We start from the raw sequence: 27,570 nt of genomic DNA, 5'->3' as shown, positions 1-27,570 counted from the left end.
ATGTATTGTAGAGAGGATACGAACGAGTTCTCGAAGACCCATCCCCCTTGATAAATATCGCAGCCACTTTCTGCGATTCTTCCATACGCAGAGTTGAGGAGGAAAAGAGAAGTTATGCACGCGTTAATTAGCTCAGTCACGTTGGTATGAATGCTGGTTTGCTAAGTGCTAGAATTAATTTGAATATAGAATAAAAATGGATAAAGAGCAGTTGTCAATGACTTCAGTGAGCATAATCGTCGATTCTTGAATGAGTTCGGACCGAAATAGTGTTAGAAAAAATCGTAATGTGGAACAAAGTAATATGTATATTGGAGTCAGTTCTTGAACCCTCGGAACAAGATACTACATTCATGGAAACTTACTCTAAAGTCTCGATCTTGGTGGATAGATAAGATAAGCCGCAATGAAAATGTCTGATTTTGAAATAGGCAAAAACTTGTGTGAGACGGTCTCACGGGTCGTATTTGTGAGACTAATATCTTATTTGGGTCATCTATGAAAAAATATTACTTTTTATTGTGAATATAGGTAGGGTTGACCCGTCTCACAGATTAAGACAGATATCACATGAGACTCACTCTTTGAAATATAGCTAATTATAATTATTTTTATCTCACGATTATGTTATAAGAGTTGCTTACGCTGATTTATAAGAGAATATCACAATAGACACTTATATTAATCAGGAATTCAAGATTAATCATTTTTACAGAGTTAATACGGATTAAAAATTGTTGCTAATAAATCTTTTTTTTTATTATGCATAATGGTTCGAGACTAATCAATTAAGCAAAAAAATAAATAAATAATAAATAAAAATCATCGTTGACAAGGCTCGAGTAAAGTAAAAAACTATGGATTGTGGACGAAATCCATCTTTTCTATTAAATTTTTTTTCAAATAAATTTATCATATATTACGTATGACACAATTAATTAGTTTACACTAATAAAAAAAATAATCCACCAAATTTATAATATTTGGAATTGCAAATTTTATTGCGTAAAATATTAAAAACTTTCCTGTAAATTACATGTAATCATAAAAATAAAAGTGTATACATTTTTATATTTGATATATTAGTTAGTGCTATTTTTAGGTAAATACATTAATTTTGATGTATTGGATTTTTTTTTAACAAAAATTAGAATTTTTGAAAATAAACTTGGGAAAGTTTCATACTCAAAAAGTCCTAAAAACTTTTCTTCAAAGATACCCAAAATACTTTTTCCCATATTATTATAAACAAATATATATAGCAACAAGCTATAATAGGGCCTACCTTTGAATATCCGAGTCGGTGGAGTAGGTGACCGTTTGATCGATGGTTAAGAGTTCGATTCTCCTTACCATGCAATACATTATCGGATAAGTTTGTCAGACAAGATTGTTTAATGTGTTTTAACAAAGTAACGTAGTCTGCATGTTATTGCGTTAATATGTGTGTTTATCCAATGCACATTGAAAGTTACCGGCAACGGTTATTAGCTAAAGATGCTATGAACGTGCAATTCAATCTTATGTTACCCTAATTATTATTAAAAATTTTGGAACAAGAATCACCAAATGTACTTTTAACTAATTACATCGTCAATTAGTATTTAATATTTCACATGCAAATTCAACCAGCACTAAAAAGAAAGATCCAAAAAGGAGGCGGCTGAAGTCTAATCTCATGTACACCTATTCTTTCTCTCTGACCTCTCCCTCACGCAAATTAAATTAAACTAAATTCCATAAACATCAGAAACAGGAAAAATCGTCGTCTACAACGTTATATTAGTTGATTGTCATATTTAGATCCAAAAAAAAAAAAGAAAACACCACATCACCTATTAATTAAGTGGGAGACAAGTCGCAAATTCGAAAGTTAATTATAACAAATCTCTTAATTAATTTAAGAAAACAAATTTGTCAATTGCATTTCCAGGTTCGTTAACTTACCTGTACGACATTTGAGTCTACTTTTGTTTTGAATTGAATTTGAATAATTTGTTGTATGTTTCGGTGATATCAATTATTAACATCCGGGGCCCAATAATTAAATAAATATTAGGACCTAACGAGTGTAATTTGGTTTGGTTAAGGAATTGGATAATATAATCATTAAAGTAGTAATTTAATATAAGTGAATACCGCATATTTGAAGAGTTCTTGTGATTGATTTGAATCAAAATATGTTTAATGTTCAAGATAACGAAACTTGATTAAAATATAAAAAATCTAATGGTAATTTTTATCACTATGGAGCCTCATTTCACTGAATTTGAAGGGTTCTGACAGATTCTTGTTCATCTTTTAGTCTTTTCTCGTCGAAGTTGAATTCAACGTTCTAAATTCTAATTAAAATTATTATTTAAAAAAATGGCATCTTTGAAAATTCAAACCAACACCACTTTCATCCCAGAGATGAATATGTATACCATAAAGTTAACGACGCTGAGCAATTCTTGTGCTCAAATTATCAGAGAACCCAAACTGTTGAAAGTCAAGTCTACTCTTCTTTTTGGTTCACTCATTTTTATGAATCCCACTCAGTCAAAGGTCAAAATTTGACGATTGTGACAATTGTTTGTTTGTTTTTCGATAAAACATTTGGGTTCTTTTCAATTTTCAATATATAAATCTTTCATCTGGGTTTTGTTTCTTTTTCTCCAAGACACGCTTTATTTTAAAAGTTACTTGTTTTCTGTTGGTTTTGAAATAAACAAGAAATCATAATGAAAAGTCCTTTGTTTTTTATTTGTTTAATTGAAATTTGAAAACATTGTTGAATTGGGTGGTTATGTTCGCGGTTTTTTTTTCGTGAGTTGAATTTGCGTGTTACCAGAAGAAAATATTGAATCTTTACAGAAATTTTTAGGGGTTTGATGAATTTCTGAGGAAAACTTGGGCTGTTTGATCTCACGTGAGGGGGAGATATATCGAAGAATTTTGGGCTTTGAAGTCAATTATTTATACATATATATTTAATTAATAGTTTTAGTGATGGATGGATCGAATGGTGGTTCCAATTCACCGGCTCCATTTCTGGTGAAAACATATGAAATGGTGGATGATCCATTGACGAATTCTATAGTTTCTTGGAGTCACACCGGTCATAGTTTTGTTGTTTGGAATCCGCCGGAGTTTGCTAGAGATTTGTTGCCTAAATATTTCAAGCACAATAACTTCTCCAGCTTCATCAGGCAACTGAATACATATGTAAGCTCTCTGTTCTCTGAGAATTTCTTGATCATCATCTCAATTTCCATTTCATGGAGTTGAGCCTTTTTCCCCCTTATTTAGTGTATGTATATTTGTGGAAATTCATATATTTGTTTATGCGCTTCTGCGATGGGTTGAAAAATACTGGGTCGCAAGCAATTAGCTCGCTGTGTTGCGTATGGTAACTTGCGATCGCTTATAGCTTTTGATGCAAAAGTTGGCTGTGGATCATAAAATTGGAATTCGAGCCGATTTTGCTCGCCAATATAATCCCCAAAACCCATGGCTCAAGTAAATTTATGCAATTATTGGCACGAGTTAAATACAAACTTGGGTTGTCCTATATATTTGGATGTGTATGACGATCGTGCTTCTTAGGCAGGGTTAAGATCCGAAAGGATTGAGTTGCACTGTGTTCATTGGCCATATGGCTTTTAATCAGTCTTAAAAAAATTCTGAATGTTTTTAGTGTGGATACCTCGACTTCGTTAAACAGTAGATTTATGGCTTCGGAATGAAACAAACATAGGAAGGCAACATACGTTCTACACCCTCCCGGTTAAATTTCTGCATTTGGAGTTCTTTTCTGGTTTTATTTTTAGTTGTCAAGATATTAACTGTAAGATACTTTTGCTCATCATTTCCCTGCAATCTGTAGGGTTTCAGAAAGATTGATCCTGATCAGTGGGAGTTTGCGAATGAGGAGTTTATTCGAGGGCAGAGGCATATTTTAAAGAACATACATAGGCGAAAGCCCATCCACAGTCATTCAGGTCATGGAAATACGGCTGCATTGAGTGACTCGGAGCGAGAACAATTTGAAAAGGAGATTGAGAAACTGCAATACGAAAAGTTTTTACTTCAGTCGGAAGTGGACCGGTGTGAAAATGAAAATCTAGAATACAAGTATCAACTCAGGTCATTAGGGCAGACGGTGGAAACTATCAATCAACGGCAGCAGCAGTTGATGGCCATCTTGGCTAAAATGCTGCAGAAACCAGGATATGCCTCTAGTCTCATGGACGAGGTGGAGCCCCATAACAAGAAAAGAAGGTTGTTGGCTTTGAATTATTTGCATGATGAAGCCAATCTGGTGCAGGACCATAGCACGACCTTGCAAGAGAATTCATCTCTTCCATTATTAAACTATGAAGTGGTTGAAAAGTTGGATTCTTCCTTAGCTTTTTGGGAGAAGTTTCTGCAAGAAATCGGCCAAACTCCATCTCAAAATTTGCAGGAGTTTAACGTGCTCTCTTTGCCTTCACCAGTCGTTATCACTGAAATTCCGGCATCATCTGGCGATTCGGATTCCTCGCCAGAGTGCCAAATGGCGGTGTCACCTTCACAAAATTGCCATTCCTCCCCAGAGCTAGCCACATCTTCGAGTTTTGTTGATATCCCTGCTATATCATCCATTCGTATTGATCTAGATTCAAGCCACAAACCATCCGGGATTGATGTGAACATGAGCCCAAATAAAACGCTAGATACAGAAATGTTGAAAGATCAAGACCAGGGCAGCACTGTTCCTTCCCTCCCGGTTGGGGGTAATGACGTCTTCTGGCAGCAGTTTCTCACGGAGGCACCTGCTCCAACTGATTCACAGGAAGTACAGTCAGAAAGACGAGACTTGTATAAGAGAACAGTCTTGGTTGGTCTGCAGATGAATTCTAGCCTTGGTGGAGTATTGTTTAGGTTGCCAAACTGATCCGATCCGGATCCCAAGTACCTACTATAGCCGCCAAATCCTGTTTCCTGGGGCGGATAAATTAAGGGTCCATGGGCATTGCTAATTCGGTTCAACTCTAGAATCTTGTGATCGTATGTATAGATAGATAGATCCATATCTGTATTTTCTTAATCTTAATTTTGCTTGTTTTTTATTGTCACTCCGTGATAGCGAGGTATAGCCTTTTGTGAAATATATAATAAGAGTCTAAACTCTAGCATAGACATTAATCAACCTCCTGCTCCGCTTTTTTGTAGTCTAAACTCTAGCATAGACATTAATCAACCTCCTGCTCCACTTTTTTGTTTTCCATGAATATATTACATGACATTTATATATCTTTTCAAAGTAAAGTTGAGTTAAAATACCCTAAGCAATTGAAGACTTGCACCGTTGCACGTACGTATTATGGAGTTCACAATAGTCTATTCTTGAATTTACTAAAAATGATTCAGTCGCTTAAACAAGAAGTAATATAATATAACTAGAACAGGAGACTGGATCGAAATCAAAGTCGAACTAGATTTATACAATGCTTCACAAGTCACAAAACTCATCTCTATTCTCCTCTGCTCATGTAAACTGATCTTCACTTGAACTTGGTGAACAAAATCATTTTCTTTTAACTGACTGAGGGAAAATCATTTGATGGATATATGGTACACAGCATTGGCACTTTCTTGTGCTGTTTTAGTATCAGTATATGGTTGGAAAATGTTGAATTGGGTGTGGTTGAGGCCCAAGAGAAAGGAGAAACAGCTGAGGCAGCAGGGATTTAATGGAAGATCTTGCAGATTTTTGTTTGGGGACTTCCAAGAAATTTTCACGATGATAAAAGAAGCCAAGTCCAAACCCATCACTTTGTCTAATGATATAATCCCCAGAGTGTTGCCTTTCGTCCATGAATCTCTCAGAAACTACGGTTTGTTGTTCTTTTAAAATATATCACTTCCTTCCACTTTCAACGGGCAGAGTAAATTGAAATTAACAAAGGCCAATCATTGCATAGAGTCATCGTTTAACAACTATATAGTTATGATAAGAAAGAAACTCAACATGATTGATTGTCTGCTTTTGTATGTAATTGTTGTCTTTTTTTTTTTTATCAACTTGAAGTAGGAGGTAGAGTTATGATAAGAATAAGGCTTCATGTGGTTTGGTCCAACACCTACAACTATTATCTCTGACCCGAAACTGATAAAAGAGGTTTTGTCAAGAAGTTATGTTTTTCAGAAGCCTTATTCTCCACTGGGTAAGCTTCTAGCACTAGAAGTAGCTTCCTACGAAACGGAGAAATGGGCCAAGCATAGAAAACTGATCGATCCTGCCTTTCATGACCTGGAAAAATTAAAGGTAAAACTTCAAGATTCTGCTCATCGTTTTCTTTAATCAAACTTCATTTTGTCGTAGAACTTTTCTTTTTTTCTTCGAGTAGAATATGTTTCCCTCATTTTACTCGAGTAGTTGTGAGATGCTAAGCAAATGGGATGACAATGCATTGAGCGAAGGATCTAGTGAAGTGAATGTGTGGCAATTGGCATTGTCTTCAAACCTTGACAAGTGATGTGATTCCGCGCACTGCATTCGGCAGTAACTATGAAGAAGGAAGAAAGATATTTGAACTTCAAAAAGAACAATTTTGGCATTTCTTTGATGCTGCTCAGCTTCATTACATCCCTGGAAAGACTTCATTTTTCGATTGTTGCTTTTAATTAGTATCGAGTATCTGAATACTAAGTTGTCATTTCATGACATGTTTAATTCAGATGATCTGCTGGGTATATCGTTGAAACCTAATTTTCAAGAGATCAACAAAATGAGAATGATTCTAAGAGGACAAGGGCAAGAATTCAACAGTAAAATGACAAACCTTCCGGTATGTATGAATCAGAACTCAGAGACGCATATTTTGCATCGTTTGAGTGATACAGATCGAGAAAACCGAATTATAATGTTTTCTAAAAAATGCAACTCGAGTAATTCATCGATAAATCAAAATTGAACTTTCTCCATCTCATGCACATGCACTCCTCGTAGCATCGAATATTCAGTTGATTGGATAAGTTCCGTTGGCTATTTCCTAATTGTAAATTATATGGAGTGCTTGAAAAGTCATTTATTTTATCTTTTTGGTCAGTTTACAATTCAAACATACATATGATTTTTTTATCAATCAATCATGTTCAATCTAAGCATGCCCGATTCAGTTTTTTTTTCCTTTATTAATAAATTTTGAATATTACTGGTATATTGTTTATGAAAACCATAGGATGCATTTGTTTTGTTTTGTTTTTTAAAAATAAAAAATAAAAATTTATGATTCATTTATATTTTAATATCGAAATGCTAGCGTTATGTCTTGAGCAATATAGTATTATTATTATTTTTTTTTTAAAAAAAAACCCTTTTATACACATTCGTCAAAATTAATTTGATGACCGTAAATACTAAAGCCCAAGCGAAAGTGAATTAATTCTTCAAGACAAAGGAAATCTCATACGATGTTTAGCCAGAAGACGGGACAAAGTCAAATCATAATTCTTCAAGTGTTTCCCAAGTTTCCATTGACCAATAAAGGGAAGCAAAAAAAGATCTCATCTTCTAATATTTGCTTATATAAACCGAAACTTGGTTCACGAAAACACATACACGAAAATTTATACTTTTGATGATGGATATATTTTACGCAGCATTGGCACTGTCTTGTTCTATTTTAGTATCAATATATGGTTGGAAATTCTTGAACTGGGTTTGGCTGAGGCCCAAGAAAATGGAGAAACAGCTGAGGCAACAAGGTTTTAGTGGAAAATCTTACAGATTTTTGATCGGAGACTTGAGAGAAATGATCACGATATCTCAAGAAGCACGCTCCAAGCCTATGACCTTCTCTAATGATATAATCCCCAGAGTGATTCCCACCTTCCATGAACATGTCAGAAACTACGGTATGTTGTTATTCGTAAATATATCCTGCAGGTCTCGTTTGATTCATGTACCATTTTTCCTGTTAGTTTAATTTGGATCGGCTACATCAAATAATGATTTTGATTAAAGGATTTAAAAATGTTTGTTAATTGACTTTTTATCTACTTGAATTTGCAGGTAAAAATTGCTTTCTCTGGATTGGTCCAAATCCCACAGCCATTATCTCGGACCCGGAACTGATAAAAGAGGTTTTGTCAAAAAGTTATGTTTTCCAGAAAATGTCATCTCCTCTGGATAAGCTTCTAGCACAAGGAGTAGCTGCCTATGAAACAGAGAAATGGGCCAAGCACCGAAAACTGATCAATCCTGCATTTCACCTCGAAAAATTAAAGGTAAAACTTCAAGATTCTACTCCATCATTTTGTTTAATCAAAATTCATCATCTTGTCGTATAACTTTATACTTTTTCATGGTGTAGAATATGCTTCCCTCATTTTACTCGAGTAGTTGTGACTTGCTGAGCAAATGGGATGACATTGTGTCGAGCAAAGGTTCTTGTGAATTGGATGTGTGGCCTTATCTTCAAGCCTTGACAAGCGATGTGATTTCGCGTACTGCATTTGGCAGCAATTATGAAGAAGGAAGAAAGATATTTGAGCTTCAAAGAGAACAAACAGGGCATTTCTTGAATGCGGCTCAGCTCGTTTACATTCCTGGGTGGAGGTAAAGTTATATTACTCGGTTTTCTTGGTCGTTGCGTGAAGCATGACTAGGTTGTTGTTTCATCACATGTTCGAATGATGTGTGTAGATTTTTGCCAACAAAGACAAACAGAAGGATGAAGGAAATTGTGAGAGAAGTGGAGTCGTCGATACTAGGAATCATCAATAAAAGAATTAAAGTGGTAGAATCTGGGGAGGCTAATTCAAATGATCTATTGGGTATATTGTTGGAATCTAATTTTCAGGAGATTCAACAAAACGGGAATGATTGTGGGATGAGTTTGCAGGAGGTGATTGAAGAGTGTAGACTTTTTTACATCGCTGGACAGGAAACAACCTCGTCGTTGCTTGTGTGGACGATGATTTTACTGAGTAAACACATGGATTGGCAGATTCGAGCTAGAGAAGAGGTTCTACAAGTTCTTGGAAGCTCACAACCAGATTTTCAAGATTTAAACCACCTAAAAACAGTAAGAACATTTTTTAAAAAAAATAATAATTACAAGTGAAAATTACAATTCGATCACAACTAGATCTCATACAATTAATTAACATGTGTTCACGTCTGTTTACTCAGATGACAATGATTTTTCATGAGGTACTGAGGTTGTATCCACCAGCAGTCACGATGGGTCGAGTCATACACCACGAAACCACTTTGGGAAAGCTAACTTTACCAGCCGGAACTCAGCTCTTTTTGCCCACGATTTTGCTGCACCATGACAACACTATATGGGGGGACGATGCGAAGGAGTTCAATCCTGAGAGGTTTGGTGAAGGAGTGTCCAAGGCAATGAATGGGAAATTCTCATATTTCCCATTCAGCGGGGGGCCGCGGATATGCATCGGACAAAACTTTGCCATGTTGGAGGCAAAAATGGCAATGGCCATGATTTTGAAACATTATAGTTTTGAGCTTTCTCCATCTTATGCGCATTCGCCTGATTTGGTGCTAACGCTCCTACCTCAATATGGTGCTCAACTAATTCTGCACAAGCTGAGCGCCAAAATCTAAGTGTCTGTGCGTCACAAGGTGACCATATACATATACTTAAATTATTGGGTTGAACTAGTTTCTTCAATATTATGGTTGCAGCTTGTAATTCCAGAACTATTTATTTGAGTCGGGCCTATGCTTTTGCCCTTTTTTTGAAGTGTGTGTAAATATAAAGTAATTAAATTCAAAAATAAAAAAGTTATTTGGTTTTGATCTAATTTTGTTCGAAGTTCTCAATTTCCATTGCAAAATACCGCCGTTGGTAACTTAATGCCTCTCATTAGTCATCGAATATAAAAGGTGTCTGGTGTGATTTGCTAATGACTCTTCAAACCTTGACGAGCGATGCGATTTCGCGTTCTGCATTTGACTCGAATGCGGCTCAGCTCTTCTAAATTCCCGGATGGAGGTAAGATTATATTAGTCGGTTTTCTTGATCATTGCGTGTAGCATCGAGTATCTCGATACTTGGTTCTGCAGATTTTTGCCAACAAAGACAGATCGAAGGATTAAGGAAATTGTGAGGGAAATGGAGTCGTCGATACTAGGAATCATTGATAAAAGAATGAAAGTGAGAGAATCTTTGGAGGCTAATTCAGATGATCTTCTGGGTATATTGTTGAATAATCCAATTTTCGGGAGATTCAACAAAATGGGAAAGATTCTGGGATGAGTTTGCAGAAGGTGGTTGAAGAGTGTAGATTTTTTTACATCGAAGGATCAAGGAAATATATTTTTAACAAAACAATTAAATAAAAATTCAAAAACACATAAAAAAATATTTAATTTAAATCGATAATAACAAAATATTATCTAAATATATGATAATTATGTTTCGTAGATTTAAATATTTAAATTTAAGAGTTGAAGTTGTGTGAACTATTAACTACGTCATAAAAAAACAATTGTTTAAGAAAGATAAATATTTCATAAAATAAATATAAATGAGATCAATAACAATTAAAAAATGTCCAAGCATTTCAAAATAACTTTTAATAATTGTTTGAAAAATAAATATTTTACAAAAAAATATTTGATCAAGCATCTTCATTTATCAATAAATTCATAAATTTGAAAATCAGCTTGTAGAAAATTTAAATTATACTTAATACAAAAAATAAACACTTGGTTTAAAAAAAAAATGCAACTCCAGCCATTTATCCCTTGGTTTAGTAGCATGAGTTTTTTACACTCATTCAATCGGTCTTGGGTTAGACCGAGAGTCTTATTTATTTTAACTTTTTAAGATTAAGGAATCTGTCATCGTTCTCTTTTGATATGAGATGAGTAAACCTCTGAACAAACGCAATAACTTGCAAATCATGTTAGTCAAGTAAAACACAATGAACAAACCCTGTGTGACAAGCTCATCCGAGAAGATGTTGGTAAGAGAATAAAATTTCTGACAGATAGTCACATACTCACTTACTCTACCAACTTGAACATCTCTCGAAATCGGTTAAGAGTTATCACTAGTATGTGTTGCCTAAGTCGATACGAATCATTCAGCTCTCTGTTTGAAACTCCTTAAACTTTAATATTCCCAACTTGATTTAATAATACAATTAACCTTGTTTTTCAAAAAAATACGACGATGGGACAGAGAGTTGGTGAGGAGGCGTTTAAGCGAAGCAAGAGAGCTACTCTCAAAAGACACACTGATAAAAAAATTTTTTAAATAATTTAAAGACTTTATTATATATAATGTAATCACGTAAAAAAAGTGTGTGTGACTTTAGTTATGTGTGGTGGTTTGGCCTTGGTGGATTGGGTTTGGTGGGATAGATAATTATGAGATCAAGAAAATGAACGGTTGGGGGTAGGTGTTGCATCTCGAATGAAAATGGTAACTGATTATAATATAAATTTTCAAATCAATCGATTTATTTACGAAATAATATTATTTTTATGTTAAAAATATTATTTTTTAATGTATGTATGAATCAGGTCGACACGTCTCACCAAAAACTTATTCTATTATTATCTATTTAATATATGTACACTTACTAGTTACTGAATTATTTTTTACAAATATAATAATATTTTTTTACGTTAATAATACATCATTATGTTATTAGGTAATTCACTAATTTTAAGACTTGCTTGACCAATTGATACTTAAGAGCTTTTTTCCCTTTATCTTCCTTTAAAAAATTAAAAATCGGTTAATTCGTTAATATGATTGTTCTTTGTAACCAAATAATAAATTGTAATTTATTTATTAATAAATATGCCAATAATAATATGAAATACGAATGTCATATATTTTGATTTTAGAATAAAATAATCGGAAAAAAAAACCTAAATTTGAAAAAAAAGATCTAAAATTTTAAAATATATTCATGCAATATGTTTTGCTAATTAAATTACGAAGTTCCAAAAATCTAAATTTGAACAAAGAATTTTACGAAAAATACTATACATATAATTATTTTAAATGATAATTTTCGAAAGAATGGTACTTTAGAAAATAGGAAAACATTATTAAACATATCAGAAAATTGGACAATATATAATATAAATAGAATTATTTTCAAAAGTGAAAAAGTGGAGCTAAATAGATTAAAGAATGTTAATTATATCATCATACTTTATATTTATAAATATACAATATATATCTATACTTCTATATTATTATTATTAATAATAAGTTTGAGATATTTAAAATAACTAATTTTGATATTATAGTCCGATTTTTGATAAGCAAAAAATACTCAAATTTTCAAATTACAAGAATTCTATTTTTTGTTTAATAAAAACGTCATTAAACTCATTTTATTAAATTATTATTTTTAATTTAAAAAATGTACAAAAACCCATCACAATGCATTAGTGTTGTGATGAGGTCGGTAGGCAAAGTTGGTTGAGCGGTCGCGTCAGATACCCAAAAGTGGAAGACGAAGGGAAGACAACGTTTCATAGTTTGACAGACCACAAATAAAAAATATCAATTGTTCCGTTTCTATAAAATCACCCAGCAAGCAGTATCGGTGCACACATTTATCTACTTGCAATCTAAATGCATGAAAAATTTATTCTTTATGCCACTATTTGATCGATCGTGAACATTTTTGCTTCATTTTTCAAGAACCCATTGAAAATTTCAGCTAAAAAAACTCATCACAAATGGCAGATTATCTACCAGAGGGTGTCATTGTCAACATCCTCCAAAGATTGTCAGTGAAAACCCTTATCTGCTGCACTTGCGTTTCGAAATCATGGTATTCTTTGATCACTAGTCCTGAATTTATCTCCTCTCACTTAAATTTCACCTCTGTCACCAAAAAGGATGAATCTTTACTTTTGCTTAGACATTGCCTTGGGGAGTCGGAGTGTTATTCTCTGTATTCCGACGAAGAATTCTGCTCTTGGAACGATGCAATGAATTTCCCATTTAGGAGTATAAATTCTTATTTCACAATTATTGGTAACTGCAACGGATTGCTGTGTCTCTCGGATGATCGAGTACTTTATCTGCACACAATCATTCTGTGGAATCCCTGCATTAGAAAGTCGACTGTACTTCCAAAACCCAATTTGATTTACAATTCTTATGGAACTTTTGTGCAATCTTTTGGATTCGGGTTCGATCCCATTTCTAGTGATCACAAGCTCGTTAGAATAACATATGCAGATGATGCCCTATACCGGCGGCCTCAGGTCGAGATATACCGGTTGAGTACCGGTTTGTGGCAAGACATTAGCTATTTGGCACTTGATCGTGTTATATATAATCGATCCCGCCCAGCATACGTCAATGGGGCTACTCATTGGATTGCAAGTTCTATCGAACATGGCGCTGATTCGATTGTGTCCTTTGATATGTGTCGTGAAGTGTTTTGGGAGATGACGATACCGGCTAGCCTGGTGAATCTCGAATCTTTCGGAAGTAAAGATGTGGTGGCTTATACAGGATCACTTGCTCTTATTTCTTGGAATCATATGGGTAATGATCCTGGTTTTTGTGTGTGGGTGATGAAGGAGTACGGTGTTGTGGAGTCATGGGCTAAACATTTTGTCATGACTTATCAGATTGTTGGAGGAGGAATAATGAGGCCATTGTGGGTTAGAAAAAATGGTGAGATTTTAGTCGCTCGGCAAGACGGACGTGTAGTTTCTTATGATCAGCTTGGGGCTGAAGTCGAGGATCTTGGAATACGTGGCTCTTCGTATGAGGAATTTGTTCATTCTGTTCATGTGGATGGATATATGGAGAGTTTGGTGCTGCTTGGGAAGGGTCCAAAATTTGATGATGCGTGCATTCGCAACATGTTGCCGATCCTGAAGTTTAATAATGGCTGCAGTTCTTCTGTGAATAGCTATGGAAGTTTCTTCGGGCGTAGCTCGGGAAATGAATTCAAGCATAACCATGGAAATTATGCAGAGCATGGAGCCACATAACTAATTTCAAGAACTTTAGTTTCAGGGATATAAAGCATTAGTTGTCTTGATTTTTGGTGCAGAGGCAAGTTTATTATTGTCTTGTTATGTTACTGACTGATTTTATGGTAAAGTTTGAAACTACTATTGCTGATTGTTTTTTTCTCAGTAACCATTAAGTTTCCATTCTTCGTTTTTTTTTGGACACCAGCAACTACGTGTTATTCAGGCTAGATCTAACTGCATCAATGGTCCTCCTATGCCATAAGGGGTGAGGGCCACCCTGTATTTCAGATCCTTACAGAAAGAGGGGACCCCCCATTGTATCAAGTATCTGTACTCCCTGTTTAGCATGGTGATTGGTGAACTAGAAATCAATATGTTAAGTGAGAAGTTCAAAACTTGCGAGTGTGTTTGTAATTATGGTCCTGTTGAACCGAGAATGATCATCATATATTTTAGACGACAAAAATTATAATTTTATTGTTGAAAAATCAAATGAATTTATTGAATCTTTCCTCAATTGCAAACTATGAGCAGACAATGATATATAAGAACATCGATTTTAAAATTTCTTCTTGTCATCTGTGCATGCATATTTTTTCAAGTTTTAGACTACGAGTCATGCCAATATGACATAATGGAAAGGAAAATAAAGTTATTTGCAGAGAGATGAATGCAGATTAACAGAAAGGAAAACGTCATTCAAGAATTAAATTTGTATCAATAAGAGGTGAAGACGAACCTCAAGCCTACCAAATACTATTTGCATTATGCCGAACACGAGCTCGGTCTCCAAGATCAATTGTTGGTTGCAACTTCTTGAGGCTTGCATTGGATCAAAAGCACTCAAACAAGGTAAAATAATTCACCAGCGTATCCTCAAATTGAACGGTGAAGATTTTGGTTCTCGATCACATCTTGACATGCTCGTGCGCTTCTACCTTTCATGCAGAAGGCCTCAACTTTTGAAAGGTCGTTGATTTGTATAATGAAATGGTGGATTCTGAGGTCACACCTACAAACTACACCTACCCTTTTGTACTGAAGGCATGTTCTACTTTGCAGGATATGGACATGTGTGTAAAGATTCGTGGGCATGTGAAAAGATAAAATGTTGAAAATGATTTTTACGTGTGTACCGTATTGGTTGACTTATACGTGAAGTGTAGCTGTCTGGTGGAGGCGAGGGAGATGTTTGATGGAATGCCTGAGAGGGATGTAGTGGCTTGGAATGCTATGGACGCGGGCTTTTCATCATACGGGCTGTGTTTGGATGCGATTGGGCTGGTTTCGGAGATGCAGAACAACGGTGTAGAACCAAACTCTTCTACTATTGTGGCCATTCTGTCCTCTATTGCAAACACATGTAGGTTGAGAGAAGGAAAAGCTTCTCATGGTTTTTGCATCAAAAGGGATTTTCATGTTGACGCAGTGGCAGGAACTGGGCTTCTGAATATATATGGGAAATGTGGGCAGTTGGTACACGCAAAACATCTATTCGAAACATAGGCGGTAAAAAATGAGATCACTCGGAGTGCTATGATATTAGCTTTTGTTACATGTGATTATATGGAAGAAGGTTTAGAGTTGTTTAAAAAGATCAGAATGGAACCTAGCAAGACTTCCTTGCCTGTTATGCTTGCAACTGTTATTCGTGGTTGTGCTAAGCTGAATGATTTGAATGTTGGTGAACAGATACACTGTTACACATTTAAGTCGGGATATGTCTCGGATATGATAGTGTGTAATACGCTTCTTCCATTGTATGCAAAGTGTGGGTCGATGAACTACACTGTAAAGTTCTTTGAAGAAATGCAGGTAAAAGATTCTGTCTCTTATAGTGCCATAATCTCGGGCTGTGTTCAAAACGGCAATGCAGAGGAAGCTTTGCAAGTGTTCCATAAGATGCAATTGTCAGGGTTTGAGCCTGAATTGGCAACTATGATGGGCCTTTTACCTTTCTGCTCTCATTTATCCGCTCTGCAGCATGGGAAATGTGGACATGGTTACTCGTGGATTTGTATCAGATGTGTCACTCTCTAATGCTTTCATAGACATGTATAATAATAAGTGTGGTAAGACAGAAGAGGCTAGGCTTATCTCTGACAAGATGATTGGGAGGGATGTGGTCTCATGGAATGCGATGCTTGTTGGTTATGGAATTCATGGATATGGGAAGAAGGCAATTTTGCTGTTCCAAGATATGCAGAATGAAGGTGAAAAACCAGATGATGTAACTTTTGTTGCTCTCCTGTTTGCATGCAGCCATTCTGGACTTGTTACTGAAGGGAAGCATTTGTTTCGTGTGATGAATGAAGACTTTAAAATCGTTCCACAGATGGATCATTACTTCTGCATGGTTGATCTGTTGGGCCGTGCTGGACTCAGAGTCCGATTTTGTTTACCAAGACGTTGAATAGGAGAAGGAAAAGATTCTTCTCTGTCATAGTGAGAAGCTTGCTGTAGCAGTTGCAATTATTATCCTTAAAGCTGACAAACCTATCATTGTTACTAAGAAGTGAAGATTTGTGGCGATTGTCACACGGCTCTAAAATATATGACAATCATTGCTAAGTAAGAAATAACTGTTAGAGACACTAGTCGGTTCCATCACTTCCGGGAAGGAATGTGCAGCTGTGGGGAGTTCTGGTAAAGTCAAGAAGGAAATTCTTGTGGGATATCTGGCCGCTTTGGTGGAACTTTTTCAGTGAGTTCTTCCCTAGGGTATAGGAGATGAAGTAACGTTGTACCTGGTAAGTTTAAAACAATTGAAAATGACTTCTTTATTTGGATGTGCGTGAAAATTTAAGGGTTAAAGGATCTCTTTCGATCATTTTCTAAGAAAAAATTATTTGTTTATCCGATTCCTTTGAACTGACTTTAGTCTCTTATATTGGTATCTATCAGATTTTTGTCACAAGTGGCGACATATTTATGGTTTTTGCTCTTGCCTTCAATTTCGAGAATATACTTTGAAGCAATTCTGGAATCTTGAGATCCCTTCAGAGTCGAAAGGTGTTCAATCTATGTCGAATTTTTCGATCCAAATGCAAATAAATTTATTTTTGGAAACAATGGTCTAGGAAAAACATCCAGTCGAGTTTATTAGGATCTAAAACTTTTTTCAAGGGTAAATTACACGAACAGTAACTGAGCTTGGATACACCTTTTACTGTTGGAAACTACTCCCATCCTTTATGTGAATTTGCACCCAAAGATATTGATATAAGGTTCTGCAAGGTGGGAAGTAATCTTTCATGTTGGGGGCTGTTCGGTATTTCTTTAATTTTCATAATGTTTTGCATTATTTCATGCCAGGGTAGAGAAGATGGATGGCAAGAGCTTGATTAGCTCTTATGGTTAGCTCTTATGGTCGTTGATATTAGTTGATATCAATTATTTTGGTTCTAAACCCTCTGATTTCAATTCAGAGGGTGGTAGAAAAAACTTTGACTCTTTTTAAAGAATCAAATTCTTTGCTTGATATCCCCACTGATCCACGCATAGAGGAGCATCTTTCAATAGAATAAAGCTTTACATGAAGAAAAGCAAAGTTATGAAAACAAATTCCTCATTTTAGGAATTCATTTTTCATTGTCGCCATGAGTAGAAGCTCCCGCAATCTCTGGCAGCTGGAAAATCGACAACCTGGGCAAGATTTCAGGGAATATGTCGCTAATAATCGTAACCTGAACCGATCGACGCCTCGTTTACTGGACTATGTTCCAGCTCGGAGATCTATGGTTTTATCTCTAATTTTCAGACACTCCGCTTGTATTACTCTTATTTCTTAGCTATTTACCTAACTTGTGTTTGGTACTTTCTGGCCCTTTCTGTCTGCAAGAATTCAAGATGGAGACCGAGAGATCCTTGGCGGTTTGCTGAGGAGATATTTGCAGGAGGATCTAATTATGGAATAGCCAGGTAAAATCTCAGTAATTCATGTGTTTGTGAATCGACCATCTATCTCTTTAGGGATGCAGGAGACCGGTTGGGTAGTTTTTTGCTGTGCTTCTTTAAAAAAAAATTAAAAATAAAATTGCAGAAACACTTTTTGGAATGAAAAAGAAAAGGCAAGTTGTATCCAACCAAATTTTTTTCCCATCATTTTTCTTTATGCAGTTTGCCCTCAACAGCACTCCCTCGGGCTCCAGTGCAGTATCTTCTCATTGAAGCTTATGATCCGTATCCTCCGAGACCCCGAAACACCTCTCCTGTAATCAGTGGCACATACTACAACCCATATTATCAAACCTCAGCAGAGGAAGAATCGAGACTGAGTCAAGAAGATCAAAACAAAGCCATCAATAAGCTAAGGAAACAACTCTACAACCCACACATAAGCAATATAATCAGGAGACTAGGCACCAAATCTACCAGCAGTGACACAAAAAGCATCATGCAAGACGATATCGGTAAAAGGTGTGCAGTTTGCTTGGAAGATTTCAAGAGTAGAGAGTTTGTCACATCAACTCCTTGCGACCATATGTTCCACGAGGAATGCATAATGCCGTGGGTAAAGAGCCAGGGGAAATGCCCTGTTTGTAGGTTCGTGCTTTATTGAAATACTCAAATTTCACTCTCATGGGAACATTCGATGTTGGTGATTATTGTCTGATAAGACTTGTTCAAATCAACATTAATTCGAATCTTCGTAAGAGTTGATGACTTATTTTCATTTATATTCCTGGTGGCTAGTTTCATTGTTACCCTATTTATTGTCAATTTTGGAGAGATCGATATGTATTCATTCACAGCCAGAGTGGAAAAAGCAGTGGTAAATTTTACTAAAATTTATTTTGGTACAAAATCAGGGAACTAGTCGTCGTTTCTTGATATCTTTACAGTAAATGGGGAAAAAAGGAAAAAAGAAACAAATGATGCGAAACATACAGCTCTCAATAGTCTTCACTATCCAGTTATATATACATCCCACGTTATAAGAAGTTATCCTGTGCCTCCGCAAAATGGCCTGCTGTATCTACACGGCCGAAAACCAAGGAACATTCCGGCAAGTCTCCAAGGTCACCAAACAGAATCTCATCCTCTTCTCCGATGGGCATGAACGCCTCCATTTCAGGGTGGCCTGCACAGACAGGGCCCACCAGTGTGGTCCCGTCCATCGTGGTGGACCCCATTTCACAAAGCCACCCGAGCTCACCGGCAAGCTTGGAGTAGTAGCCGTCGTCAGACAGCTCGATATCTAGCTGGGTTGGAGGGAAGTTGGCCAGAGTAGTAGTGGCGGTGGAGGAAGAGGGGGAAGTGGACGTGGTGGCACCAGAGGTGGGCTCGGTCTTGGCAGGGGAGTTGTGTCGGTGGTTTTTGGAGGCGGGGTGATTGTGGTTGTGGTCCGAAGAGTAGGTGATGAGTATAGTGGTGGGGTCATGGTGGCTGCGCTCTACTTGCTTTCTGGCTGGGCAGCCTTTCGAACTGCTACATCTATAATATCCCCTGCCATTCCATACCAATCTTAATTTAATTCTCATAATATATATATTGCATACTTCACTAAATTCTCATCTATTTGATAGGATTCCTCTGGTTAATCATTTTTTATTTTCAAATTTTATGTCAGCAGCTGATACACAAAGCATAAAGGCATCATCTAAACACGGGCGGTCTCACCTACTGTCCTTTTTTGAAATGCGATGTTTTTGGGCTGTTGAAAAATTCGGTCGTCTAAATTCATCTATATGATCGCTTAATTTAATATATATGATATTTTTATTATTTTATTTAAAAAAATTTATTCGACATATTTTTCAATCGATTTATATCAAATAAGAATGATAAATATGTTATTGATAAGAATGATAAATATGTTATTGATTTTGATTTTGAATCCGATACGAATGAATTATTGAAGAATATAGAGAAGAACAAAAAGAATTACATATTTAGGTTAAAAAAAGCTTAGTCTGTGGGTTATATTGGGATTTTTCAAATTTCAATTTAAACAATGAAAACACTTAATTATGAGATAAATTAGGGGGATAGGTTAGTTAAACCATTAAAATACCCTGTCGTTAAAAATAACTAAGTATAGGTTAAAACTTTTTCTATACAACTAGATTTCCTTTTGCTACAAATAGTGTACATGAAATGGAACATCAAATAAACAAGTTACCACTCAATGCACGTAGATTCAAGCGATATTGCATTGATATTTGATAGTGTTAAAAATATACATAGGAAGGAGTTCAATGGATATTAATTATATTGTGAAGATAAAATAACATGAATATGAATGAAAATGGTAGAAATGTATACGTCTTTTGAGTGCCAATCAGTGAATGCTCCCATCATTTGAACTTTTTTCATTTGTTTTCTCTTTCACAAAAGAGACACAAAAAAGTGGGCACTAACTAAAAACACAAATCAAGAGCACATGCACCTATTGGTGTAGTCGAACATGAGTAAAACAATATCATTTTTAATCTATACCAAAAATTAGATTTTATCATATATTAAATTATAAATATGTTTTATGTAAATTTCAAATATTTATTATATGATATAAATTTTAAACAGAGTTAATATTATGTGTTCAACCACTATATCCGTAAGTCATTAAATCATTCAATGAATGAGATGTTACCGCACAGCCACCTACTTCCCGCCGGCAACCACATGTTGAATAATCTTGAATTCGATAAAACTAAAACTCCAGAAAAATTAGTAATTACTTTACTAATTACCTGGGGTAAGGTGACCCTTTAATGGGCTTTTGCCCGTATTTTCTCCACGACCAAGAATCCGGCGGGGGATAGACCTCTCCTCTACTCCGGTATCCATCACCGCCGCCGGAAATCGGCACTGTCACCACTCTCTTTCGTGCACCCCTCCTTCCACTGCGCATTCAAAATTCAAAGCAAAAATTAACCCCAAATGTACTTTAATTAACTTACAGATCGAATGAAAAAACCGCAAATTTTATGTTATCGAACCTTCTTCTTGGTGAAGGGAGGTAAGCTTCTTCGTCACCAGACAGTGGAGAAGCACCTATGTTTTCTCGAGTTTTAGCACTAACATCCTCTTCAGACTCATGATCGTAGCATTCTTCCATTAGTTTCTTGTAAGATAAAAAATTATCCTATCTATAAAGAGAGACAACCTTTTAGCTCGTGAAAAGACAACACGTATCCGTTTAGCTAAGTCCTGCTTCTGTATGCATGTGTTTATAATATATATGTATCTTGCATGAGATGGGGTGGGCGGGTAGATGGTGGGGAAGGCTGAGACGGCAGTTGTCGTGGTGGAGGGCTGCCGGGGAGTTGGTGGCGGAGGGGGTGGAGGAGGTGGTGATCAGTATAGGGTTTTATAAATATTAATATGGGGTGGTCATTTGACAGATTGGCGATGAGAGTAATTTATTATGGACGTGAAACCCAATTCAATAAAAAAAGAACTTGAATAATTCCGATTGGAATACTATTATTTTTCTAGACATTTACGAGGGCCCATCACTCACGCAATTATTAAAGTTTATTATATATACATGTTTTATAAATTATATGAGGTAATTGTAAAATCAAGTCTGTGATTTTCTTCCACAAGTTTATATTTTGATATTTGGATTTTTCAGCATTTTAACTTTATAATATTTAATATATGTTATATAATATAAATCAGTTCATCTAAAAAAAACCGTATTTTTCAAAAAGATCATTAATATTGAGAAAATTAGTATTTTCCAGTCTAAATTGTTCAATTTTAGGTTTTGGTATACTAATGTTTCAAAATTTGATTTTGGTAAATTTAATTTTAGTTTTAGACTATTTTTGAATAATTATTGGAAAAAAAATTGTGTGAGACGGTCTCACGGGTCGTATTTTGTGAGACGGATCTCTTATTTGGGTCATCCACGAAAAAATATTACTTTTTATGCTAAGAATATTACTTTTAATTGTGAATATCGATAGGGTTGACCTGTTTCACAGATAAAGATTCGTGAGACTGTCTCACAAAAGACCTACTCTAATTATTGATATGACACCGAAAAATGATGACGTGATATTTAAAATTGTCGACTTGTCAAAAATCATGCCAGCAATTCAGTCATAGTAGTCGGAAATTAAAAGTTATTATATTACAACCAAAATTTTAAAACTTAATTGAACAAAACGCAAAATTAAACAAATTAATAGATTTTTTTTAAAAAAAAAAACCCCATGTGATATAATGCACTATAAGTTGTAGAAAAAGGCTGTTTACAATATGGTGGAAATGGCATTTTCACAAGTTGCCTTTAAATGTAATTGCCAATTATTTGGCATCACCCAATAACTTTTATCACATGAAATATAAAAAAGGGTTATCATTTTCACACAAATTTATTTATTGAAATTTGATAACAAAAAATAAATTCTAGATTAAAAAAAATTATCATGATATTTCACCGCATTAATTATGTCATTATATACATTTACCAATGAAAATTGGGATAGAGCTCTTGATCGAAATTAATTAGAGATGAATAATTACTATTTAATAGCATATTAGTTGATTTCTTAATCAACAATATATTTGTATAGGCAATGGTTATAAGAAACCGCGTCTCGCTCCGCATGATGCTCTTGAAGTTGACTATTCAATTTTGACTTTTGTATTATATAATAAATAATAATTAATTGTCAAGTGGATGAATGTAGGTTACTACTAACTAAATAAAACTATATTTTATATTCCTTAACTAATATTGACTATAGAATCGATGTAAATTATATTAATTTAACAAATCTTAATTAATTTTTTTTTCGTAGACTGATTGTATGATTCAATAAATATGTATTTATACAACTAAGAAACCATGTGTGTTACTTAACTCAATCAATTTAATATGAATTAGTATAATTATCAAAATTGTGAGAGAAAAGAAGATACTTTTTTTTTTTGAAATCCTCGACGTATCGTGCACTGGCGGAGCCACAAGCCCGGGTGACCAAATTTTTTTAAAAAATATTTATATGCAAATTTTGTATAATTTTAGAATAATATTATATTAGCAATTTTAGAGTTTAAAATTCTAACTAGGACAGAGTAATATTTCTGTCCCCGCCACTGATCTCGTGCTTTTACATTCGTTCATGTAAATAATGTGGAAAATTCGGAACTATCCATATTCACTTAAATAATTAAGAAAAACTAAGATATGTTAGAGCGAACAACGTGAGGACGTATAATAGAGAAAATATGATATTTTGGAAATGTAAAAAAAAAATATAATATTTAATTCTAAACATATTAACCAGTTTTATTTTAAAAAATAAAACTTAACAAGCAGCACATTAATTACTAATGCATGTGAAGCTGATTTGATTTATTGAGTTCTTGGATTTTTCGGGCCGCTCCTCGATTATGTTGGATGTTTAGCTATCGGCCCAACATATTTTTGGGCAAGTCCCATATAGTTGGGCCATACTATTGGAGAATAATTTACGATTTGATTCAGGTATGAAATTCTAATATTCTGAAAGGTGCAATTATGTATATAATATATTGACTAAAATAAGGGATATTTTAGAATATATGAAATGTGTCGAGAGATAAAGATAAAAATAAATAAAATAATATTTTTTTAACCAATATTAGAGATAATCAGATAAAGGTATGTTGCGAAATAACAAAAATACAAATTGGACATTAAAAATTGATTTAGGAACATTTTATTTTAAAAAACTAAAAGGTCACATAATAAAACTTAAAAGAAACCAAATGTCATTATACAACGTCACTCCATTACTATATAATAATTAGTAATATGGTATAAACGTTGTGTACGTTTAAATTAATAATTTAATTTATGAAATTTTAAAGCATTTTATAAAATATAAATATCTGGACTAACACGTGAATTCGTGACCATTTAACTCGTGGGTAGCTAATACTTGGAGGGATTTCGCATAGAGTGTGCACACTTTTGACACCCTTGATACGATTGCCTTTGTCTCCATAGTGTAGTTTATGTCTCAATCTCCAATGTTATCGGAATTTTAAAAAGATGTAAACTCCGTATATGACACATCGCATTTTCGAGCAAAGTCATTCTCGTTTTGGATATCATGAAATGGATCGATTCGATACATACATGCAGTAAAAAGTAATACTTCTTATATAAATTTTAATATTTTTTCATAAGTCACGTCGAGTCAGATATTTGCCTAACAAAATTGATTTATTAGAAGATTTCATAGGAGTTTGTGTTTTGGTAGATGATGATGTCTCAGGAAGTGCCCGAGTCATCCTCGGATTCTGGATGAGAAAGGAAGCCTAGGTGGAAGATGAGCCCGAGTAAAAAGAGTGTCTGTCCAGGCAAAGACACTCTTGGCATCCCAGACACTTGTAACACTTCGGAGGCAGAGTACTTAGGGAGACATAGTTGAATGATAATGCTCTGGTGAGAAGGGTGTCTGATAAGGCAGGGAAGCCCTTAACATCTCGGAAACTTGCAACATTTTGGAGTCTTCACTGCCAAGCAAGGTAAAGTACCCGGGAAATTGAGTCAATCCATCGGGGACTTCCCATGTTTACAAGTCGTGGCCAAACTATAACATGGCCTATGCCCTTACATCATGGCCAATACACGAGAATCCCGAGAGAATCACCAACTTCGGTACCTTATAAATACCTTAGCAAAAGTAAAATACAGGGAGCTCAATTCATTCTCACAAACACTATTTATATTCATTTTCTTAAATATTTCTTTTTCTTTGTATGAATACTTTACTGATTTGAACGTTAAAATGACTACGTGGAAAACCATTACGATGTCCACTAACATTTTCTTGTTTGAGTTTGTGCAGACCACCCGATCCAGGCTCATCCTCCCTCCCAGGTCAATACACAAAGAATGACACTTCCTGTCCAAAAAATTGTTCACTCAACTCATCCAATTTTTTCAGACATCAACAGTAGAATTTCAAAAAAATACATATATGGTTACATATTGATTGAAATATTGATTATTTTTTTTCATGTTGTGGTTATATGTTTTCGGTTTAATTCCAAAAAATAACCAGAGATAAATGGTTAGATTCTGGTATAACCATTGCGGTTTGAAACATTAAAATATCACCCTGAACCGGATTTTCAGGTTTTGATTAGCAGCTAAATCAAAATTTGAATTTTTGTGATTTCAGTTACTATGATTTTATTTTTGATTTTTTTTTTTTGGGTTTTCGATTTATTGTTATGATAGGTTGAGAATAGGACAAGTGTGGCCAATTTTTGGTAAGAATGAATGGCACGATAATGAAACGCGTGGATCTGATGGAAAATGTGAGCTAAATGATTCGTCGACTTTAAGAATAAAATTGGGCCACACTTTCCAATATTCGGTCACAACATTTTAAATAAAAAATAATAATACTAATATTAAAATAATAAGAATAATAAATAAACCAAATGTTCACCTCGTTTTGTAGTTTTTTTTATTAAAAAAATTTTAATCGCGTAGAATCAAGTGTGTGGACTCTGACAAATTCACACTTGAATTTTAAAAACATGTTTTTTTTTTTACTAAAAAAACATATTAAATAATTGCTACCTCAGCATTAAAGAGATGTATGAACTAATTAACAAAAAATAAATAAATGTTATATAATTTTTGTACACAATATTCCATTAATATTTCATGATTATTATTATTATTATTTAAAATCAAATTGAGGGTCAAAAATGTAAAAGCATCTCTGATTGTAGTATATATATAAAATTATAGCCGGCTTCCCTTGCTCATCACAAGATCTGACAATATTTCAAATTCTTATTCTTCACTCATTCCTTGAACATAGTTTCAGGAACCGACAAAAAATGTCTGATGAAGAGACAGTGCTGCTGAATCTCTTCGATTCTTACTGGTTTGGATGTGGAGTTCTCTCAGAGAAGAAGCTCTCTTGCTTTACAGTGAAAACAAGTCCAGTTCTTCAAGTTCAAGCAGAAGAAGATATGGTTTTTGAAAAACCAAAGCTTAAGCCCATCAAGACCCTGATGAGAAAATCTTTGAGTGACCAGTTTTTGAGTTCGAAAGATTGCTCTGATTCGTCTGGTTCCCCCTCTCCGGATTCAGTTCTTGTTCCTCAGCTGCAGACTATACTCTCAGGTAAAGAAATTGGAGAATTCCCGGAAGAAAAAGAAGAGCAGGCAATCATTTATACTCGCAACGGATACGAGACTAACCGGAAAGGATCTCGGGTCTACCTCTCTCACACAGAGCCGTCCGTTCATGAAGGGAAGAAAAGGAGGCCGAGGATGGGGAGAAAAGGGAGCGGTAAAAGCTTATCAGAGCTTGAATTCGAGGAATTAAAGGGATTTATGGATCTGGGATTTGTGTTTTCTGAAGAGGATAAGAATTCCAGACTGGTTTCGATAATTCCAGGGCTTCAAAGACTTGGAATAAACAGCACGGAGGAATCTGATAAAAGCTCTTGCAAGGTATCAGTCTCGAGGCCTTATCTTTCGGAAGCATGGGAATTTTCGGGAGATGAAAAGAACCCGTTGATGGATTGGAGAATTCCAGCTTTTGGCAATGAAATGGAGTTGAAAGATCATCTCAGATTTTGGGCTCACACTGTTGCTTCCACTGTCAGATGACCACTGTAAATTGCAACAATTTTGTATCTCTGTCTGTCTCTCTTGTTTAATTTCATTTGAGCAAACAGTGGTTAAATCATAAAAGAAAATGTTAAAAAAATGGGTAAAATCACGTCAATAAACGAGATTTCGAGATTCAACTTTAATTATTAAGTGCATTTGATAATGGGTTGGGTACAATTCGATTCTATATGAAATTTTATAGAAATATTTAATTTGGATTGGCCCATTGTTTGATTGATTACACAGTGACAAGAATAGTAGAATAATGAAGTGGAATAATGTTAAAAGAATTTTAGGTATTGGACGAGGACTGACCGACTGAAGATGTCACTTTTAACGACGTTCCGAAGTCAAACTCAATTGAGAGCATTTTCTAGAAAGGTGCAAGCAAGAAATATTAATTCTTTTTATTTTAATATTTTCCAAAGATTTGTATACGTACGTGTGTGTGTGTGTGTATATATAAAATTTTGCCGACTATTAAATATTTTACATCTATATTGATGTTCAAATTGACACCCACATCGTCGCATCAATTGGGCTTTCAAAAATACGAACGTAATAAATATCTTCATAGTCTCAATTTCATTTGAAATATTTATTTCTAGAATCTTATTTTTTTATCCGAAATAGATTAAAATTACAGAGGATTTTTTAGAAATTTTTTTGGAATACACAATCATTTATAGAATCTTATTTTTAAAATTTAAATATTGTTTTTAAGTATAAGTGTTCTTTCAATTTTATAATGAAAATTTAATTTTAAATATATTACACTCGTAAAATAAGATGTAATAATTTTAAATAACAAAAAATTAAAAATAATTTTATTATTTATTTTTAAAAATAATTTTTAAAAGCTTAAATAAAATTGAAAATATATTTTTTTAATATAAAATGAAAAAAAAAATGGATGATTGGATAATAAATCTATAAATATTGAATGTTAATATTTATTAAAATAAACGTAGGAGAATGAAACGTAGAAGACTTTTTGAGAAAGTTTGGAT

General features: G+C 34.5%; 7 protein-coding genes and 1 long non-coding RNA gene across 9 annotated transcripts; 6 read left to right on the top strand and 2 right to left on the bottom strand.

Annotated features, from left to right (window-relative positions):
- Nucleotides 1-2,449: 2,449 nt before the first annotated feature.
- Nucleotides 2,450-5,173, top strand: LOC140987793 (heat stress transcription factor A-4b-like). The gene is made up of 2 exons (XM_073456453.1): nucleotides 2,450-3,207; nucleotides 3,869-5,173. Exons 1-2 carry the CDS (start codon nucleotides 2,992-2,994, stop codon nucleotides 4,916-4,918), a joined length of 1,266 nt encoding a protein of 421 aa, XP_073312554.1. The 5' UTR covers nucleotides 2,450-2,991; the 3' UTR covers nucleotides 4,919-5,173.
- On the bottom strand, nucleotides 5,115-5,308 carry LOC140987794 (uncharacterized). The gene is made up of 2 exons (XR_012177207.1): nucleotides 5,226-5,308; nucleotides 5,115-5,174 (listed from the first exon to the last, which is right to left on the bottom strand). It is a non-coding gene; the product is annotated as an uncharacterized lncRNA (long non-coding RNA).
- A 247-nt stretch (nucleotides 5,309-5,555) lies between these two features.
- LOC140987792 (cytochrome P450 CYP72A219-like) lies at nucleotides 5,556-9,734 on the top strand. 2 transcript variants are annotated; one of them, XM_073456452.1, is made up of 5 exons: nucleotides 5,556-5,861; nucleotides 8,042-8,256; nucleotides 8,343-8,587; nucleotides 8,675-9,056; nucleotides 9,164-9,734. In XM_073456452.1, exons 1-5 carry the CDS (start codon nucleotides 5,588-5,590, stop codon nucleotides 9,599-9,601), a joined length of 1,554 nt encoding a protein of 517 aa, XP_073312553.1. In that variant the 5' UTR covers nucleotides 5,556-5,587; the 3' UTR covers nucleotides 9,602-9,734. The 2 variants fall into 2 exon arrangements, with proteins under 2 accessions (XP_073312553.1, XP_073312552.1); XM_073456451.1 differs by lacking the exon at nucleotides 5,556-5,861 and adding an exon at nucleotides 7,534-7,884.
- Nucleotides 9,735-12,523: 2,789 nt separating this feature from the next.
- LOC140987529 (F-box protein At3g07870-like) lies at nucleotides 12,524-18,650 on the top strand. Its single transcript, XM_073456069.1, has 4 exons — nucleotides 12,524-16,719; nucleotides 17,285-17,709; nucleotides 17,811-17,890; nucleotides 18,089-18,650. The coding sequence occupies exon 1, from the start codon at nucleotides 12,710-12,712 to the stop codon at nucleotides 13,982-13,984; it is 1,275 nt and encodes a 424-aa protein (XP_073312170.1). The 5' UTR covers nucleotides 12,524-12,709; the 3' UTR covers nucleotides 13,985-16,719; nucleotides 17,285-17,709; nucleotides 17,811-17,890; nucleotides 18,089-18,650.
- On the top strand, nucleotides 14,960-15,475 carry LOC140988485 (pentatricopeptide repeat-containing protein At3g16610-like). Its single transcript, XM_073457494.1, has 2 exons — nucleotides 14,960-15,042; nucleotides 15,136-15,475. The coding sequence occupies exons 1-2, from the start codon at nucleotides 14,960-14,962 to the stop codon at nucleotides 15,473-15,475; spliced, it is 423 nt and encodes a 140-aa protein (XP_073313595.1).
- Nucleotides 15,536-16,382, top strand: LOC140988484 (pentatricopeptide repeat-containing protein At3g16610-like). Its single transcript, XM_073457493.1, has 2 exons — nucleotides 15,536-15,885; nucleotides 15,953-16,382. Exons 1-2 carry the CDS (start codon nucleotides 15,536-15,538, stop codon nucleotides 16,380-16,382), a joined length of 780 nt encoding a protein of 259 aa, XP_073313594.1.
- Nucleotides 18,651-18,729: 79 nt separating the features above from the next.
- LOC140987530 (probable WRKY transcription factor 69) lies at nucleotides 18,730-21,328 on the bottom strand. The gene is made up of 3 exons (XM_073456070.1): nucleotides 20,914-21,328; nucleotides 20,665-20,817; nucleotides 18,730-19,417 (listed from the first exon to the last, which is right to left on the bottom strand). The coding sequence occupies exons 1-3, from the start codon at nucleotides 21,030-21,032 to the stop codon at nucleotides 18,904-18,906; spliced, it is 786 nt and encodes a 261-aa protein (XP_073312171.1). The 5' UTR covers nucleotides 21,033-21,328; the 3' UTR covers nucleotides 18,730-18,903.
- A 4,359-nt stretch (nucleotides 21,329-25,687) lies between these two features.
- On the top strand, nucleotides 25,688-26,730 carry LOC140988179 (uncharacterized). The gene has a single exon (XM_073457154.1). The coding sequence runs from the start codon at nucleotides 25,778-25,780 to the stop codon at nucleotides 26,555-26,557; it is 780 nt and encodes a 259-aa protein (XP_073313255.1). The 5' UTR covers nucleotides 25,688-25,777; the 3' UTR covers nucleotides 26,558-26,730.
- The last annotated feature ends 840 nt before the right edge of the window (nucleotides 26,731-27,570 follow it).

This window comes from Primulina huaijiensis, chromosome 11, assembly GCF_012295235.1.
Source record: "Primulina huaijiensis isolate GDHJ02 chromosome 11, ASM1229523v2, whole genome shotgun sequence".
NCBI classification, from domain to species: Eukaryota; Viridiplantae; Streptophyta; class Magnoliopsida; order Lamiales; family Gesneriaceae; genus Primulina; species Primulina huaijiensis.
Note: the sequence above shows the minus strand (reverse complement) of the source record. Positions and strands in the feature narration are given on the sequence as shown.